The sequence below is a fragment of the Sphaerodactylus townsendi genome, linkage group LG13 (assembly GCF_021028975.2).
Source record: "Sphaerodactylus townsendi isolate TG3544 linkage group LG13, MPM_Stown_v2.3, whole genome shotgun sequence".
Classification (NCBI taxonomy): Eukaryota; Metazoa; Chordata; class Lepidosauria; order Squamata; family Sphaerodactylidae; genus Sphaerodactylus; species Sphaerodactylus townsendi.
This window is the reverse complement of record NC_059437.1, coordinates 36,783,605-36,801,220: the sequence shown is the minus strand read 5'-3', so window position 1 is coordinate 36,801,220 and position 17,616 is coordinate 36,783,605. Positions and strand designations below refer to the sequence as shown.

General features: G+C 46.1%; 2 protein-coding genes across 2 annotated transcripts in view; one reads left to right on the top strand and one right to left on the bottom strand.

The window, feature by feature from the left end:
- POLE (DNA polymerase epsilon, catalytic subunit) overlaps positions 1 to 2,394 on the bottom strand; it is a 54,006-nt gene extending 51,612 nt beyond the window's left edge. Inside the window, exon 1 of the mRNA XM_048514808.1 lies at positions 2,264 to 2,394. Coding sequence (XP_048370765.1) covers positions 2,264 to 2,340 — 77 coding nt within the window. The 5' untranslated portion in view covers positions 2,341 to 2,394. The remainder of the gene's footprint in view (positions 1 to 2,263) is intronic.
- Positions 2,395 to 2,884: 490 nt separating this feature from the next.
- On the top strand, positions 2,885 to 10,770 carry PXMP2 (peroxisomal membrane protein 2). Its single transcript, XM_048513637.1, has 5 exons — positions 2,885 to 3,126; positions 6,440 to 6,556; positions 7,378 to 7,540; positions 8,757 to 8,876; positions 10,246 to 10,770. The coding sequence occupies exons 1-5, from the start codon at positions 2,978 to 2,980 to the stop codon at positions 10,312 to 10,314; spliced, it is 618 nt and encodes a 205-aa protein (XP_048369594.1). The 5' UTR covers positions 2,885 to 2,977; the 3' UTR covers positions 10,315 to 10,770.
- The last annotated feature ends 6,846 nt before the right edge of the window (positions 10,771 to 17,616 follow it).

Genomic DNA, 17,616 nt, shown 5'->3' with positions numbered 1-17,616 from the left:
TTTCAATGGTGTTTACACTACCCAAATTCTCCTTTTAAATTCACCTTAAAGGGAGAATCTGGGGTCCCTAGTTAAACATCATTGAAAGTGATGCTGTTTTGCGGTGGATTATCCCCCACCCTGAAACAGCATCACTTCCAATGTGGCATAGTGGTTAAGAGCAGGTGCATTCTAATCTGGAGGAACCGGGTTTGATTCCCTGCTCTGCCACTTGAGCTATGGCGGCTTATCTGGGGAATTCAGATTAGCCTGTGCACTCCCACACACGCCAGCTGGGTGACCTTGGGCTAGTCACAGCTTTTCGGAGCTCTCTCAGCCCCACCCACTTCACAGGGTGTTTGTTGTGAGGGAGGAAGGTCAAGGAGATTGTAAGCTCCTTTGAGTCTCCTACAGGAGAGAAAGGGAGGATATAAATCCAAACTCTTCTTCTTCTTCTAAACTGAGGACCTCAGATTCTCCCTTTAAATCCATGCCGAAGGGGGTAGATTTAAAAGGAGAATCTGGGGAAATTTGGGGTGCCTGCTGTCAGGGGTGCAATTGTTAAGTTAGAAGAACCAAACTTTCAGGGTATCTTTAGGAGACTCTCCTAATGATACCACCCAGGTTTGGTGAAGTTTGGTTCAGGGGGCCCAAAGTTATGGACCCTCAAAGGTGTAGCCCCCATCTCCATTAGCTCCCATTGGAAACAATGGGGGATGGGGGCATCCCCTTTGGAAGTCCATAGCTTTGGACCCCCTGGACAAAACTTCACAAAACCTGGGTGGTATTAATAAGAGACTCTCCTGAAAATACATCCCAGGTTTGGTGAAGTTTGGTTCAGGGTGTCCAAAGTTATGAACCCTCAAAGATGTAGCCCCATTTTCTATTAGCTCCCATTGGAAACAATGGAGGATGGGGGCACCCCATTTGGGAGTCCATAACTTTGAATCCCCTTAACCAAACCTCACCAAACCCAGGTATATCATCAGGAGAGTCCCCCAAACAACCCCTGAAAGTTTGGTGCTGCTAGCCCAAACAATGCACCCCCTTCAGGCCAAAAACAAAAAAAACCCTAAAAATGTTTTAAAAACCCATAAACGGAGGGGCGGAGCTTCAGTCATGAATGCGGAAGGGGGGGGTTGAACCCAAGAACCCCCCCCCCCTTACCTACATCCTTGGTAACGTGGGAGGCTTCTGGTATTAGGTACTGGTATTTTCAGTGCCTGATACAATTTTGATTGCTTGAGTTCACTAATTCTCCAGCCTATCATTTTGCATCATTTCTCTCCATGACATTTTCTACTCCTTTTGGCGTATCTGAATTGTCAGTGCTCCTCATAAACTTGTAGAATCTTTTAAATTGGGTGGAGCATTTCCTTTAGCACATGAAGAAAAAAAATTGGCTGCAGTAAGCATAGGCACAATGTTGATTTACTTTACCAGTTTTTGCTCACCTTTTTCTGATAAAGGATTCAATGCAGCTCAGCCTGGAAATTGGGCTGGATTCACATTAGCACACTTTTTAGACTAGAAATGGCAACACAGCCACCAGTGCTTATGCTGACTCCCTATTTCATTCATAGTGCCAAAATAGTAAATGAAGAAGCAAGGAAAATGCCACTTGGCACATAAAAGCAAGTGTGGTTTAGTGGTTAGAAAACTAGTGTGACTAGTGATTAAGAATGCTGGACTAGTATACGGAGACCTAGATTCAAATCCCCAGTGGTGCCATGGAAGCTCTCGGGGTGACCTTGGAGTAGTCCCTATCTCATCCTAACCCACCTCACAGGGTTGTTGTGAGAACAAAATGGAAGATAGGAGAATGATATAAGCTGTCTTGGGTCCCTGCTGAGGAGAAATGCAGGGTACAAATAAAGCAAACAAACAACTAGGATTTGGGAAGCACAGGTTTGGATTTCTACTCTGATACGGAATTTGCAATATGACCTGGGCCATTCTTAGCCTAACCTATCTCACAGGGTTGCTGTGAGGACAAAATGGCAGAGTGGAGGATGCATAAGCCTCTTTGGTCTCCACTGGAGAAAGTGGGGTATAAATAAAGGACAGTACTTGACACAAGGACAGTACTTGACGTATTGACTGATGAACCATGATGGGCTCCAGCAAGGACAAGGTCCCCAGAACTGAGGCGGGGCAAATACTTCACACATGCTCAGGGACCAAGAAATACTGGCTGACTTCAAGAATGTTTGACAGCCTCAGGTGCGGGCTAAGACTCTGCACATGCACGGCCGTGCCCATTCATCCCTCCCGTTCCTCTCACCGCGGTGTCTCTTCGTCGGCATCTTCCCTGGGGGCCTCCCCCTGGCGGCGCCGCCAGCCGCCCTTCCTCTGAGCCATCGCAGCCAAGACCTGCCCGCTGCTTCGGGACCGCTCAGAGTTTCGCGCGCTGGAGGAATCCTCGCGAGACGTACAGGAAGTCTCGCGTGATTAACCATGACGTACGAACAGGCCTGTCAAACTAAGATAGTTTTTATGTATTATCGCCAATCACGACTCGGTTTCTGGGGCCGCCTTTCCGTTTCCCATCCAATCGGAATAAAAGTCACCGCCCCCTTCCGTATCCCTTATCACCTCAAGTGCTTGCAGGCATGGCCCGACAGTTTTTGCTCGCCAATATCTTTATTTACCTTGCTTTTTTGTATGAACGCCTGCAACATTCTTATTGGCCAATAGGTTTCAATGACAAAATCAATCTCTTCTCGTTCTCCTCATTAGAGCCAATGGGTGGTAAGGTGTCCGCCCCTACTATCCACCCCGCCCACAAACACCATAGCTCCGCCCCTCATTGGGGAAAGTGTTCTCGTTTTCTCAACATGGATTTGCCTCTTTCTCTTGCCCCGCCCCCTTATCCAGTGTATTCCACTTCCCTTTTCCTGATTGGCTAATATTGTGGGTAGATGTCACTCTGGGGTGATGCGGAGTCGTCCGAAGGGACCTGAAGAAAAAGACCTTTGGGTATAAGGAAGTTGAGCGCATGCTCAGTGGCTGCGCTCCTTCCACTCTGTTCTGTGCGATGTCTCCGGTGCATTCCAAACTCGAATCGGGGCCACTGCCGCAGAAGTTGCTTGCGCGTTACTTGATCCTTCTGCGCCTCTACCCGGTGCTCACTAAAGCCGTGTCCAGGTGCGTGTGAACCTTACCCGGGGCCACAGTTTTGAGTTTACTACTTGTCCGGCAGTAAGCCTGGTTGAACTCAGTGGGACTTACTTCCGAGTAAGCATGCAGCCATGTCCTGATTGAATCCCAAAGTTGCAATAGTTATATACGCTTTGGTGGGAACAAGGCTCGCTGGACGCTATGGGCTTTATTTCCTAAATTTACTTAACCAGCTGGTTGTTGTGGGTTTTCCGGGCTGTGTGGCCAGGGTCTGGTAGATCTTGTTCCTAATGTTTCGCCTGCATCTGTGACTGGCATCTTCAGAGGTGTATCACAGAGAGAAGTCTGTTATAAGAGAAGGCTGGACACAGTGTATAACAGACTTCTCTCTGTGATACACCTCTGAAGATGCCAGTCACAGATGCAGGTGAAACATTGGGAACAAGATCTACCAGACCCTGGCCACACAGCCCGTAAAATCCACAACAACCAGTTGAATCCGGCTGTGAAAGCCTTCGACAATACTTAACCGGTGTTTTCCTTTCCCCCTCCTTCTCCATCGGTGATTTATGTTGAGTTCCTGTCTCCGTTGTGTTGAGAAATGCGGTGTCTGATTCTCTGTGACAGCAACTTTCCTATCTTTTGTGTGCTGTCACAAAATGGGCATCTTCCATTGGGTGTCCCACCCTGCAGCATCAACCTAGTGCACTGTAAAGTCCAATGAAGTTATTCAGGCCATTGGGCAGTTTCAATCAACAGAAAACAATAATAAATTCCAGTTATCCTATGTAGGTTTACTGTCATGAAAGCCTCAATGAAACCCACACTTTCAACAGGGCTTAATTTATTATTAAATAGTTCAATTGTAAGCTTATGTATTTGAGAAAAGTCCTGTTGTATTCAATGGGGCTTACTCCTAGATAAATATACATAACAGTCTTAATTTATACAAAACATATATAGCCTGATCGCAAGCAGGTTTACTCAGTAATAAGACCCATTTAATTCCAAGGGATTTAATTTCTTGGAAAAGTAATGCTGCAGCTCTAAGTAAAATTTGCAGTTTGAACTTAAGCATATTTATTCAGAAGGGAGTTCTGCTGTATTCAGTGGGGCTTAGTCCCCAAAAAGTGTGCATAAGATTAAAGTCTTGAGGTCTTCCTCTCACCCAGTTCCACACCTGATTTGCTATGCTGAATTCAGGAGGATTTAGTAAAATTAGCTAGTGTGGTGCAGTGGTTAAGAGCGGTGTTTCCCCACTCCTCTGCATGAGCTGTGCACTCTAATATGGTGAAGCAAGTTTTTTTCCTCCACTCCTACACTTGAAGCCTGCTAGGTGACCTTGGGCTAATCACAGTCCTCTCGGAACTCTCTCAGCCCCACCTACTTGACAATGTGTCTGCAGTGGGGAAAGGAAGGGAAAGGAGTTTGTAAGCCACTTTGAGATCCCTTGCAGGAGAGAAAAGAGGGGTATAAATCCAAACTCTCCTTCTTCTACATGGAATTGTCCCAACAGCCTGACTCTGAAGCATGTTGGGTGGATCAGGTGCTGTATTATGTTAAAGCAGGTACTATGGCTCAGTGGTAGAGCATCTGTTTGATATGCAGAAAGACCCAGGTTCAGTCCCTGGCATATCCAAGGGGATCAGATGATGTGAAATATCTTTATCTAAGACCTTGGAGAGCTGTTGCCAGTCTGAGAAGCCAGTATTGACCTTGATGAACCTCAGGTCTGATTCATGTGTTCATGTTTACTAACAAGTAAGTCCCACCAAGCTGAATGGGATTTACTTCCAACCTAAGCATGTGGGGTGGGGAGTTATAGCCTTATGGTTAGCAGCCTATTTAGTTGAAAGCAAGTTTCTTCAAAAACATGAGTCTGGATTTGTTGCAAAGAGAATTGTTCTTGGAACTTTGAAAGCTGGCTTTTACCACAGATTTCATAGATTTGAATTGATAAATAATTAACTTCAGCAAAAGTGAGATAACTGGGATTTTTCGTAAGTATTCAAGTTGATCGGGCAAGCTGTCTTCCAATGTTTTACCAATCAGGGTTCAGAGTCCAAAAGAAATTATGGTGGCTAGCCAGTGATCACTGTGCTCTATAAGTACCTCAGCCACCTGAGATCTAGGTGTCACTGCCCTAGCATAATCAGCTCTTCTTCTCTAGCCTGACTACTTGCTTTTACCCCTAAAGGGGTGGATCCATGGCGTTTTGAAATGATACACATTTGGAAGCAAAATGTTAGCAATATCTCTGGTTATTGCAAAGTGTGTCTTAAGTATTAGCAGGTATAGCTCCTTAATTTTTCCCACAAGCAGAAGCTTGTTCCTAGGAGATGCTTCCAAATGCAATACCTGTGCTTGACAGGTACCTGTGATGCACTACTGTCTTGAGATGTGATCTCTTAATCTTTCCTCTGTGGGAGTTTGAGGCATTTTGGCTCTGCTGTGGTTTCTTGCACATGAAGAAATTGCTTCACTTTCTGCTTTCTTAAGACAGAAATGGGAGTAAACCTGTGGGAGGAGGTGCAGATCAAGAATACCAGAGGTTGACTGGTGAAGCTAGAAAGTTCTGTTCTCCTTTGCACTTTGGAATTGTTCCTGAAATTGGCTGTATGGCTAAGTATTTACTTCAGCTATCTGAGCCTTGCCAGTGACGGGCTTTTACCCACACTAGACGGGCTTTTACCCACACTGGCATACTGCAAGGGTTAAAAATCCAATTTCAGGACAGAATCTGTGCTTGCAGTTTGAATGCTGTTGAGACACTGGGCCACACCTTGTTTTATTGTTCTAGTTTTGTATCTTTAAGAAATAACTTACTTTTACCAGTACTAGACAAAAAACCGTGTTGTTTGGATTTGAAAAAAATTGTTTACCTGCTAAATAGTAATAACTATAATGTAACTGGCAACAGCCAAGTTTTTATTTGTAATTAAAATAAGTATGAATAATCCTCTTCGAGCTGAGGATGAGCCTAAGCATTACTATTGTTTGTCTTGTTTCCTGACCTATAACTGAGCAATGTAACTTTATAGTTAATGCCTCGCAGAGTGAGCTCCATCTAGCCCACTGCTGTGTCTTCTAACTGGCAGTGGCTCTGCAGGAGTGGAGATCTTTTTTGATCATGTTGCTTGCAGTCTTGAAGATTCCTGCAATACTGGGATCTTCTGAATGCAAAACATCTACTTTATATCTGTGCTATGCTCCTCTGTTTTCATATGATGCATTTTTACGGCTTTCTGTGGCTGGGACTGAGCACTAGAATAGGATGCTTACATGGCCTTTTCGGTTTTGGCCCCAGACACTGATCTCCTCTCAACTTCTTTCTCTGTAGTGCCCTTCTGTCAGCTCTCGGGAGCCTGCTGTCTCAGATCATCGAGCAGAGTCGGAAAAAGAAAGACCCTTCGAAAAGTTTTGACTTGGGCGAGCCTTTGAGATTTGCCATCTATGGGTAAGTGAGTGGGTGGCAAGGAAAAGGCTGCACCTTGGAAGATGTGAGCAGACTGCTGATTGCAAAAGCTTCTGCCAAAATCTTATCAGGATCTAATGGGCGTATCTGTGGCTGGCTTTGGGGAACAGGCAACTGCTGCTACTCCCTGCAATAAAACCTGGCTAATTCACATCTGTATGTGACCTTCTCCTTCACTTGCTGCCCTTTGGTTACCTGAGACACCCCTCCAGGTGCCAGCCTCTCGGGCACCTTTCCCTTCTATTCTCTGTCTACCAAAATCATACAACCATTCCTGTCTGTCTGTGATCTTCTTTCCCCATCCCTTTGCATTGAGGTCTGTTTTGAGCAGTTCTGCCAGAAAGTTCTGCCTCTGGTTTTTAACTATCAGTTCAATCTGCGGACTTCCTATTTTGTAGCTTTTTCTTCTGCCTCTCCACCTGTGGGTCTTCTTTCACACCTTCCCAGCCCTTGTCCTCTTGACCTGCTGTGGATGCCTCTGTTCCCCCATTCAAGCCAATAGTATACCACCCCTTCTTTGCCTCTTGCTCTTTGGTAAATTCCCCCCCCCCCCCCACACACACACTTGTATTGACCTCTCACTTTCCTCACAGAATCTGCACTGCTTCCATTCCTTGCAATTTAATCCTGAGCTGCCAGAATGTTGGCAAATATTTCATGACATCATGGCAGCTCAACCAGTCACCTTCAGAGAAATGTAGGTGTTTCTGTTACACTAGCAGCCAGGCTCAAAGTGAACATGTTAATTTGCTACTAGGTCAGTATGAAAAGATGTGCAGACTTTTCTGTCCTTGGTTTGCCAGGTTCTTGTTCACAGGGCCACTGAGCCACTACTTCTACCTGTACTTGGACCAGCTGTTTCCACCAGATGTGCCTTTTTCCACAGTCAAGAGACTCTTTCTAGACCGGGTCATTGTTGCCCCAGCCTTCCTTTTGCTCTTTTTCTTTGTCATGAACCTGCTGGAGGTAAGTTCTGGCCTTTTAGCTTGTGGCAATAGGACTGGTTCACATGCAGTGGTTTATCCTTTGGTGACCATAGCTCATACAGGCAAGCCCCCACTTGATTCTGGCACCCTTGGAGCTCTCCAGTATTGCTTTGCATAGCCTGGGCCCAGCACTTTTCAGAGAAATTAGCAAGGCTGTTCACTGGGGGCTGATTCAAAATGTGTGCCTGCATGCTACTCAGTGATCACTCTTGAGTCTGCAGATAGGTTCTGCTGAGTGTAATATGTTTGTGATCATGCCAGGCAACCTCATAAAATACTGTCTTTGGTGTCTGATCTTTCAAGGTCAGCTCTCACATTTTCTGAAGTTGCTGGCATTGAGTATAGCTATACAAGTGCTTGTAAATTATGCCCAGGTGTTGAGGAACTTAGTGAGAAGCTCATGCTGTACCCGTTGGGTGATAGATAAACAAAAAGTTGGATATGATTTCCCCATCCCCATCCCTATATCTTATACCCAACAAAATTCTAGGTTTCCAGACATTGTGTGTCAGAATGGATGGATTTCAAGTACCGGTACAAAATCCATATGTCTTGTAGTCATCACTTTAATATAAGGGGATCAGCAACTGAAATCTCCTGAGCTTAACCTGATGCCCACCCCTTTTTCAAGTGGGAGGTGGCAGAGATGTGCCACAAGTGGCACTCTTAACAACAGTGCTTGTAGAACCAGCGTGGTGCAGCAGTAAAAAGCAGGTAAACACTAATCTGAAGAACCAGGTTTGATTCCCCACTCCTTCACCTGAGCAGCAGAACCTTATCTGGTGAACAAGATTTGTTTCCCCACTTTTGCACATTCCTGCCGGGTGACCTTGGACTAGTCACAGTCCTCTCAGACCTTTGTCAGCCCCACCTACCTCTCAAGGTGTGGGGAGAGGAAGAGAATGGAGTTTGTAAGCCCCTTTGAGGTTCCTTACAGGAGAAAAAGGGTGGAAGGTATAAATCCAAACTTCTTCTTCTTTGAGACCAGGCTGTTTTAAGAGCTGAATGTGTAGGTGTCAAGCCCCCTTTAGAAATAGGAAAGTAAGAAAGGATTGTTGGAACCCAATTGCTGCAGTAAAATAAAATAATAAACATGGAAGCACTTAATTGGGGAGGGGGCTCTGTTATTTGCTTAAAGGGCTCTCAGGGTGGGGGAGGGAGTGGTGTGGTCAGCTGATGCCATGCTTGTTTTTCAGGGGAAAGACACTTCAGCTTTCACGAAGAGGATAAATTCTGGTTATTGGCGGGCCCTGAAAATGAACTGGAAAATGTGGACACCAATCCAGTTTATTAATGTCAAATATGTTCCTGTGCAGGTGAGTGTTCTTTTCTTCCCGTTTTGTAGCCTAGAGATCAGATTGGAATGTGTTCCTTCCCCATGCGGCATGTTTAATTCTCATGTGCTTTCTAGCAGTATGGCGTCGAAGCAGCTCCTGTGCCAACTGCATGTGTGAATTTGGCCTTTAAATCAGCACTCTTATTTCTGCCTTTGAAGACAGGGTAACAGAAATGGGTGGTGGTGGTGGTGGGGGGGGGGGGGGTTGCAGCTTGGCCCTGGCCACTGCCAAGTTGCCCATGGGGGTCTCCTCCAGCTGTAAAGTCGTGTTAGTTTTTTCCCCATCACCCCACAGTTACAGTAACATGAGCTTGGCTAAATCAGACCAAATATATTGTGTCCAGCATTCTGTTTCAAGCAGAGGCGACCTCTGGGGGCTCAGGATCAGAGCATGAATGCAGCTGCCGCTGCCCTATCATAGCTTGTTGTCAGCATATCTGTTGTCAGGGGTATACTGCCTTTTTACATGAAGGTTCCTTTTAAGTTTCATGGTTAAGAACTGTTGATGGGCCACTCTTCCATGAAGTGAGAGTCTTCTCATCATTACTATACTCTGTGCTTCTTAGGTTATGGAAGAAATTGGCCATTCTGAAAAAAAAATGTCTTGGGGTTAATGTGAGTTCTGTTCTTATGAGAGGGGAAGAAAGAGAGGTGAAAATTCTATCCGTTCAAAATTTTATACTTCTGTCCTAATTCCCATTACTGCACCATTTCCATTAGGTATATGCATCAGTCCACAGACCTTGCAGAATGGGGCCTTCCCACTCTCTCTTCTTCTGCAGCCCACTGAGTCCCCTCCGTCCTTGAAATTTTGTTTCTGGGGGTCAGTGAACCCACAGGAACTGTGTAGGGACCAAAGGGTGTGTGTGTCTGCAATATAAGTGAACTGGCTTTAATTGCTGTTGTCTCTTCTGCAAACAAAAGTGCCTTTCCCTCAGAGGAACTGCCTGGGAACGATACATGCCAGAGTATCTTTTTTTTAATAATCTAAAAAAATCTCAGGTGAGTTAGCCCATCTTTTTATGGAAGAACTGGGTGGTTATTAACCCCCCCCCCTGATTTCTAGTCTTCATCTGTGTTCTTCCTATGATTCTTTGGTGAACACGAGTGGTTCACACTTTACAGATGGTAACAGACAGTGAGACCTAACCATTTGCCAAAGGTGTGTTGTGGCCATGTGGAGAATTGAACCTAGGCCTTTCCTGCTACCAAAGCGACCCAGAGTCTCCTGGGCCTCCATCCCTGCTTGAGTCATTGGGGACAGTTGATTTGGAATAACCCTGAATGAACTACTTTGTCAGCAAGCTAAGTTCCCCCCCTTTCTGCCCTTGGTTTTCTTCTCACTTCAGTTCCGAGTGCTGTTTGGGAACCTGGTGGCCCTCTTCTGGTTCGCCTATCTGGCCTCTGTCAAGAAGTGACTGTGTGCGAGTTTGGGGCCAGCAGTCCCCCCCTGGTGGAGAAACCCGACCTTTGCACTTGGTGGGAGGAGGAAAGATGGATCTGCCCTGCAAGGAACGGTTGCTGCTGCACTCAAGGAGTTCTGTGACTATTTTCTACCCGTTGTGATCCAAGCCGCTGCTTTCTTCACACACTTTCTGGAGCCTGGTGAAAGGGCAAGCTCCTTTTGAGTTAGGATTCTCACCATGTTTATTGTCCCAACAATCACACGTAACTCTGCTCTAAATGTTTTTTCATTTATTTTAATGTTGTTTCTAATTTTTTAGCTGAGACAACAAAAGGCAATAACACTTTTAAAAAATGGTGCTTAATAAAACTGGTGAAACTGTGTCCTGGGAGTGGGGAAAACCACTCAAGCCTTTAAAAAAAAGATTTTGAACACTAAAAAGAAATAAAATTTTAAAAAATCTTTTAAATGGTAAACAAAATGCCTGATTTCAGCTTGGACCCATGGTATCTTATTTCCCTAGAGTGCAGGATTCAATTAAAAACAAGGCTGTTCGTACTCAGCTCTCAAAAATAGGTTTAACAGTGCAATCCTAAACAGAGTTACACCTATCTAAATCCACCGAAGACAGCTTGCTTAGAAGCGAGAAACTCTGTTTCGGATGATTTTTCAAAGTTCTGTACCAAAACTGAATTGTATGTAATTGCATTTCCACCTCTACAGTTCTCTATCTCTAAACATGTGTAATAATGCCCGCATCATGATTCACCATGTAGTCCCTTTCCTGGGCCTTAAACAGCTAGAGATGTTGTACCACTTGTAGAAAAAACCTTCAACTTCTTAGCCAAGGTGAAAATGAGAACATTGCTCCTGTTGGAGCTGGCTGCAATCTTTTATTTATTTCTTTGTGAATATTTGTATTCCAGTTGTTCAGAGCTGATCACAACAAAGCAAAGACATGCAAATATACTATAAATATGCAATGAGCAATTAGCAAAGAAAAGCCAGTTCCTCACAGAGCAGCCAACATAATATCACAAAATTGTTGACCCCACAGTCTGATCTATAGAACTGCAACCACCACCAGAAACCAGAATTTATTTATTTATTAGGAATTTTTTTGGCCAACTTTTATTTTAAAAAGAATGGCCTTGGAGATATTTCTAATGGCTGGTATGGATTCCTCCCCCTCTCAGGAGTGGGCAGCACCAGAGAGGCCTCTCAGACCTGTCGATGGGAAAGGTGTCAGTTGCATCTGAGGCACTGAGAATGGAGCTGTCCAAAGCTATCCATCCATCCAGGATCAGTTGGTTGGAAATGAATGTCTCCCAGTTCTGATGAGCATCTGACCTCCCTTCTTCTGGTCTGCTTTGCATTGAGTGTACATGTCCTTTGGGTTGGATTCTCTGTAACACACATGTTTTCCCCTCTCCCAAACTTGCTATGCCTCAGATCTGAGAATCTCTGTAGTTTCCGAAACCTCTGAAAGCACAACTTTTCCTTTCACTTTGTAAGGAAAGTGAAGGGAGACAGCATGACTGGCATTGGCTTTTCCTGCTCCTCCTTGCCTCCCTCTGCCCACCCAACAGCAGTGCCTCCCACTCTTTGGGGCAGCAGTTCAGAGCAATCATAACAGCTTTCTTTTATTTTAACACTGCTGGTCTATTGCTAAAGCAATCGATCAGTGAAATCTACATGAAATTTACATGGTCTAGCAAACTAACACTAGGCACATAGAACACATACACAAAAGGCAGCAGAGAACAACCTCCCCAGGTGGAGGTTGCACAGAAAGAACTGGTGGGGAAAATGGTGAATTGGCTCATCTGGGGACACTTCACAGCAGGAGAATCCCATTTAAAAAAGAACAAAAATGTAGGAAAAACCCAGTTTAAAGCTGATGCCCTCAAGATAAGCACTGTGTGCATAAAGGGTATCAGTCTTTCTTAAAGGAGCTCAAGTGTCATATGTGCTTCGTTGTTTTATCTTCATGGCGCACCTGTCAGGTGGGTAAGGTTGAAAGGGCATTGCTAGCCCCAGCATCACCTAGGGCAGGGGTAGGGAACCTGCGGCTCTCCAGATGTTCAGGAACTACAATTCCCATCAGCCTCTGTCAGCATGGCCAATTGGCCATGCTGGTAGGGGCTGATGGGAATTGTAGTTCCTGAACATCTGGAGAGCCGCAGGTTCCCTACCCCTGACCTAGGGACTTACTGAAGGATTGGAACCCAGGTTTCCCCAGTTTAACCTTTTACCACTCTACATTTGCCTCCAGTATTCTTGCTATGTTGAAAATCCTTGGAAGTAAAATCAATGCATCAACATCAATCATGCAACCTAGAAAAGCGTTTCAAAGCGAGTGTTGTTCTGTCTAGACAAGATTGTTGCTTGCAGTGTTTCTCTTTTCACATTGTATCAACTTCCAACATGTTTTGACTGCTGATGTCACATGTTGGCGGATAATGGAAGCTGTGTTAAACTGTTTTTCTCTAACTTTCTGATTCTGCCAGAGAATAATCTCATTTTGTTACTGTTCCACTAAATGTAATGCTTCATGGATCTGATCGCATCTTACTAACGGAGCCTTTTTTAAAAAACAGCCCTGTTTGAAATTGGAAGCCATCCTCGATAACTCAGTTCCTGCCAATCAGTCGATCCATGTGGGTGAGGGAGACCCAAAGAGAGGGGTTAGTGGGTGTCAGAATGCCTCCTTGAACTGTTTGGGGATTCATCTCTGGCTGCTGGATTCAGGGGGATGACTTAGTCCTCCTGTCTGTAAAATGGGAGCGCTGCTGTGCCTCTGATGTGTAGTTCTCTCTGAAATGTGTACTACCTTTTTAGCCAAAGTTCATTCCATTAGCGCAGGGGTAGGGAACCTGCGGCTCTCCAGATGTTCAGGAACTACAATTCCCATCAGCCCCTACCAGCATGGCCAATTGGCCTGCATTTCAATTCACTGCCATTAAAATAAACCATGAAGCTATTTGGAATCAATGGGTAAGGAGGATGTTGGGAACGAAACTTGTGAGCTCAGTGTTCATGGGAAGGATATTGCTTGCCATGGCTTGTTTGGCTGCTAGCTTGATCTTGATGCAGTTTTGGGAAGCCAACCACTGTAGTGGCTAGAGTACTGGATTACGACTGAGTAAACCTGGGTCCAACCCTTGCCTGGAACCCAGGCCATGAAGTTTATTGGGTGAACTTTGGCTACTCCCTCCCTCCCTCAAGTTAGCCTACCTCACAGGATTGCTGTGTAGATTAAATGGAGGAGAACTAGGTTTGAACCCTTGCTCAGGCCATGGAACTCATAGTGGGTTTGCTTTTGGCTAGTCACGGGTTAACCTTCCTTGCAAGGTTGTTGTGAGGGACGAAATGCAACTCTTCTATGTTCCCTTGAGCATCTTGAAGGAAGGTAGGGATACAGCAAGTGGATGTATAGTGGCATGAGGTGAAATCAAGCTTTAGGTCCCAGGGATCATGAACAGAGCTGCTGAGGAAGAGGAGAAGAGAAAGAGGAGTGTGGATTTATCTTCCACTTTTCTCTCCTGTAAGGAGGCTCAGGGTGGCTTACAAGCTCCGTTCCCCTCCTCTTCCCAGTTCCCACAACAGACACCTTGTGAGGTAGGTGGGGCTGAGAGAGTTCTGAGAGAAGCCCAAGGTAACCCAGCAGGAATGTAGGAGTGCGGAAACATGTCTGGTTCACCAGAAAAGCCTCTGCCACTCAGGTGGAGAGTGGGGAATCGAACCTGGTTCTCCAGATTAGAATCACCTGCTCTTAACCACTACACCATGCTGACTCCTAGAGGAGACTTAGAGGGACATCGCTTCCTGGAACCCCTGGCATTCTGATCAGGGTGGAGGCGTTGAGTTGGCCAAGTAATGGTATTGTTCTCACACAATGTTTGGTTTGAGTCTGGGTGAAGGTGAATACTTGTCTGAGGGGCTCTAATCAACATCACCCACGCCCCATCTGAGGAGCCAGGAGTGACTGTTCAGAAAACCTACAAAGCTGCTTCTGTCCAAGACAGCTTGAACATAGTAAGCTCGGTGGAAACAACAAAGTTAGGATGGTGCCTCTCTTTCGACCCTGCCTATAATGAGATCACCCCTTTATGCACCCAGACTCATCAAACACCGAGGGTTAAATGCGGGACAGAGCCACGCTGCTGAGAAAGCGGGAAATCGTTTCTGATGCTCTTCAGAAATTCTCCTGTGGCTTGTGAGACTTGAAGAGATGCTATTAGCCAAACTGACCACCAGGTGGAAGCGTTACTTTTCTGGCAGAATTTGTGCATTATTAGGGAAATCTGTCTGCAAGGACTGCAGCGAGAAGCTTTCCTAGTAGAGAAAGGCTTCGTCTGTCACATTTTGGTATATTCTCCTGCTTTTGAAGGCACAGGAGCAAGACCCTTTATTAAAAAGTGTCCACTGGCCAGTCCTGCTTTGGGGTGCATTTGCTGCCCTTTGTGTTCTGCTGATGCCCCACAGTGACTGTGCTCTGAGACACAAAATAGGGGGGGGGGGTTTCCTTGAAGGGCTCATTGTGAATGCCACTAAAGGCAGCCCAGTGGGAGAGTTAAGGCTCAAACCTGCTAACCTGCAGGCTTACCTGTGCCCTGGAACTGTAGGCACAAGTCTGTCCCCATTAAAGTGACCTTCAGCAAATCATTTGCTCTTCCTCCCTGTTTTCCATCCATTCACTGGGAATGTTAATGGTCACTCACTGGGCAGTTGAGAAGACAAACAAGGGAAGTCAATCAGCTGCAGAGAAAACAATTAAAAACAGCAACAAGACTTTGGAAAGCCAGCATGGTGTGTAGTGTCAGGAGTGTCAGACCAGGACCTGGGTTCAAATCTTCACCCTGCCACGAAAGCCTGCTGAGTGGCCTCCCATTAATGGCTCTCAGCCTAACCCACTTCACAGTGTTGATGTGAGGCTGAGGTGGAGGAAGAGGGGGAAAAGCTGTCAGTCATTTTGGGTCTCTGTTGGGAAGAAAATGGAATATAACTACCTTTAAAACAAACCACAGCTGAACACCACTGCAGGGAGGCCCAAAGGAAACTGGCGGCTGTCTCTCCCCTACTGCTCCGCCCACCACTTCCAGATGATGCCACCTATACAGCTGCCTTCAGAAAATGCCCTTAATGGTTTTTCGCACCACAAAGAAGGAAGAATGAGTGAGAGAAAGGACTTGGAAAAACTGCCTCTTTCTGTTATTTGTGCACCAAACAGAAGCATTACCTGGTGTCAGAAAATGGATTGAAAATGTCCCTATTACTTTTTTGCATAGAACTGAAAGAGATCTTGGCAGTTCTCCAGAAAAAACAACTCCTATTGGCCATGGAAAGGGGAAAAGGCTTTCTCTGCTACTTGGGGAGTGTTTATTTTGTGTGGATTGATAAAGGAGGTGGGAAAAAAAAGACTTTAATGCTATTTTAGCACGTTCCCCCTTGATGCACAGAATGCTAATGCACCAGGTCCTCACTACGATAAGAGCGCAGCCTCTGTAATGGAAAAGCAAATCCAGTTTGGGGCTGGCTACAAAAGCCACATCACAATTCGGAGCAGCACAAGAATATCCGAAGAGCTGATAATTGAATTAGAGCTGTTCACTAAAGGTTGTGGTGGCGTCAGCTTGAGGGGGCCCATTGTTCTCCAGTGCCAAGACTCTTTGCCCTCATGGCAGGCTACTTGGTGAAGGAATTTGGCCTCTTCTGAGGATCCCTGACCCTGCGGCTTTCCCTGCTTTCAGCTCTACACTTTTGCTGACTGAGTTTGTCATGAGCACGTATGATGCCTCTGCAGGTTTGCCCCTAAGCCTTCTCAAAGGGGCCAGAAGACTGGAACGCCTGTGGGGGAATTCTGGTAGATACAGCTTCTTGTGTCCAAGCTGCATCTGCTGAGCCATCTACAAAATTAGAAAAGCCATAACGGAGCAGGTCCTGTCTGGCCCTAAGTATTGGAATGGATACTGCCAGAAACCAGAAGCTTCAAATAGTTTTTTTCTTGTTTGCTGCAGCCTTTGGCTCATTGACTGAACAGACATGTCTGCATCGTTTTAAAATCTCTGGGTCAAGGTCTGCCTTTCTATTGGGCTCTTCTAGACTTCCTTCCAACCAAGGTCCACTGCTGCCCTTTAGTTGGCCTTTCCCTCTCACAGAGGGTCCTGCTCTAGTCATGCCAGTCCATGAACATCTGGAAGGCCAGAGCTGGACACCCCTGCCTTAAATCTTTCTACTGGGACCTTTTGACAACAACAGACCATGTACCTGCTGCATAATACTATCTTTTAATAATTACACTTAGAATCCCAGACTAGAGAGGTCACAGGTCCCACAGGCCCCATCCCAGACTAGAGAGGCTCACAGGCCCCACCAGAGAAAAAAAGGGGTGCCTGAGCCACTAGAGGAAGTTGGCACGTGACATGGCAGGAGGGCACACCAGCCCAAAAGCAAAGGGGAAATCTGCCATCGCCACCTCGCCAGCAGCACAATAAATTCAGGGATCCAGACCCGCCATGTTTCTTTATTCCTTTCCCAATGTCTGCCATTTTTTCTCCCTTTACAGAGGCAGTCACTAGAGAATCAGAAGGCTCTTGGTCACCTCGGAATAGAGAGAAGATGCCACCGCAGGCAAGCAGCTTCAGTGTCTGCAAGGAGGAGGAGGAGAGAAACAGATTGTGGCTTTCTCGGCCAAGATATTTGTGTGCAGCTTAGGGAGGCGGCCCTAGGATTTGGACTCTTAGGAAACATCTGAAGGGCCAGAGTTGGATGCCCCTGATCTAAGGGTTGCCATCTTTTCTCCTGGCCCTGCTCTGATGCTATTAGCAGCAATCTGACACGCAGAAAGAAAGTGAAACTTTTGCCTCCCTACCAGAAGGAGCTTCACTTGCTGCCTGTTCTGCTGAGTCAGGCTGTCATTAAGGAAAAAGGACAAGATCCAGAAATAAAATGGCCACTTAGAAGGGCAGTGTTACAGGTGGGAAGGCCGAGGGCTCCCAGGGTGTGGGAATCTCCATAGGTGGGATCTGGGAGTCCCCCCAGAGTCTCTAGACCAGTGGTGGCGAACCCATGGCACGGGTGCCAGAGGGTGGCACCTGTGAGCCCCTCTGTGGGCACGCGGTAAACAGAGTCCTTCCTCACCCCCCAACACACATCTAGGGCTGGCCTGGGCCACTGGGCTCGATTATTAGCATTAAACCTAAGACCTAGTTTGGGAAGTAGTAGGTAACCCCAGAAGCACTGTTAAACCCCACTGATTTTCATTCTACCTGGGAGTAAGCTCGCTGCTGGCAATGGGGCGGATTCACCCCGC

Excerpts from the sequence above, each read along its gene's own strand:
- PXMP2 (XM_048513637.1), top strand. The coding sequence starts at position 2,978 with ATGCTCAGTGGCTGCGCTCCTTCCACTCTGTTCTGTGCGATGTCTCCG. Across the intron at positions 3,127-6,439 it reads CTCACTAAAGCCGTGTCCAG|TGCCCTTCTGTCAGCTCTCG; the intron begins GTGCGTGTGAAC and ends CTTTCTCTGTAG. Across the intron at positions 8,877-10,245 it reads TCAAATATGTTCCTGTGCAG|TTCCGAGTGCTGTTTGGGAA; the intron begins GTGAGTGTTCTT and ends TTCTCACTTCAG.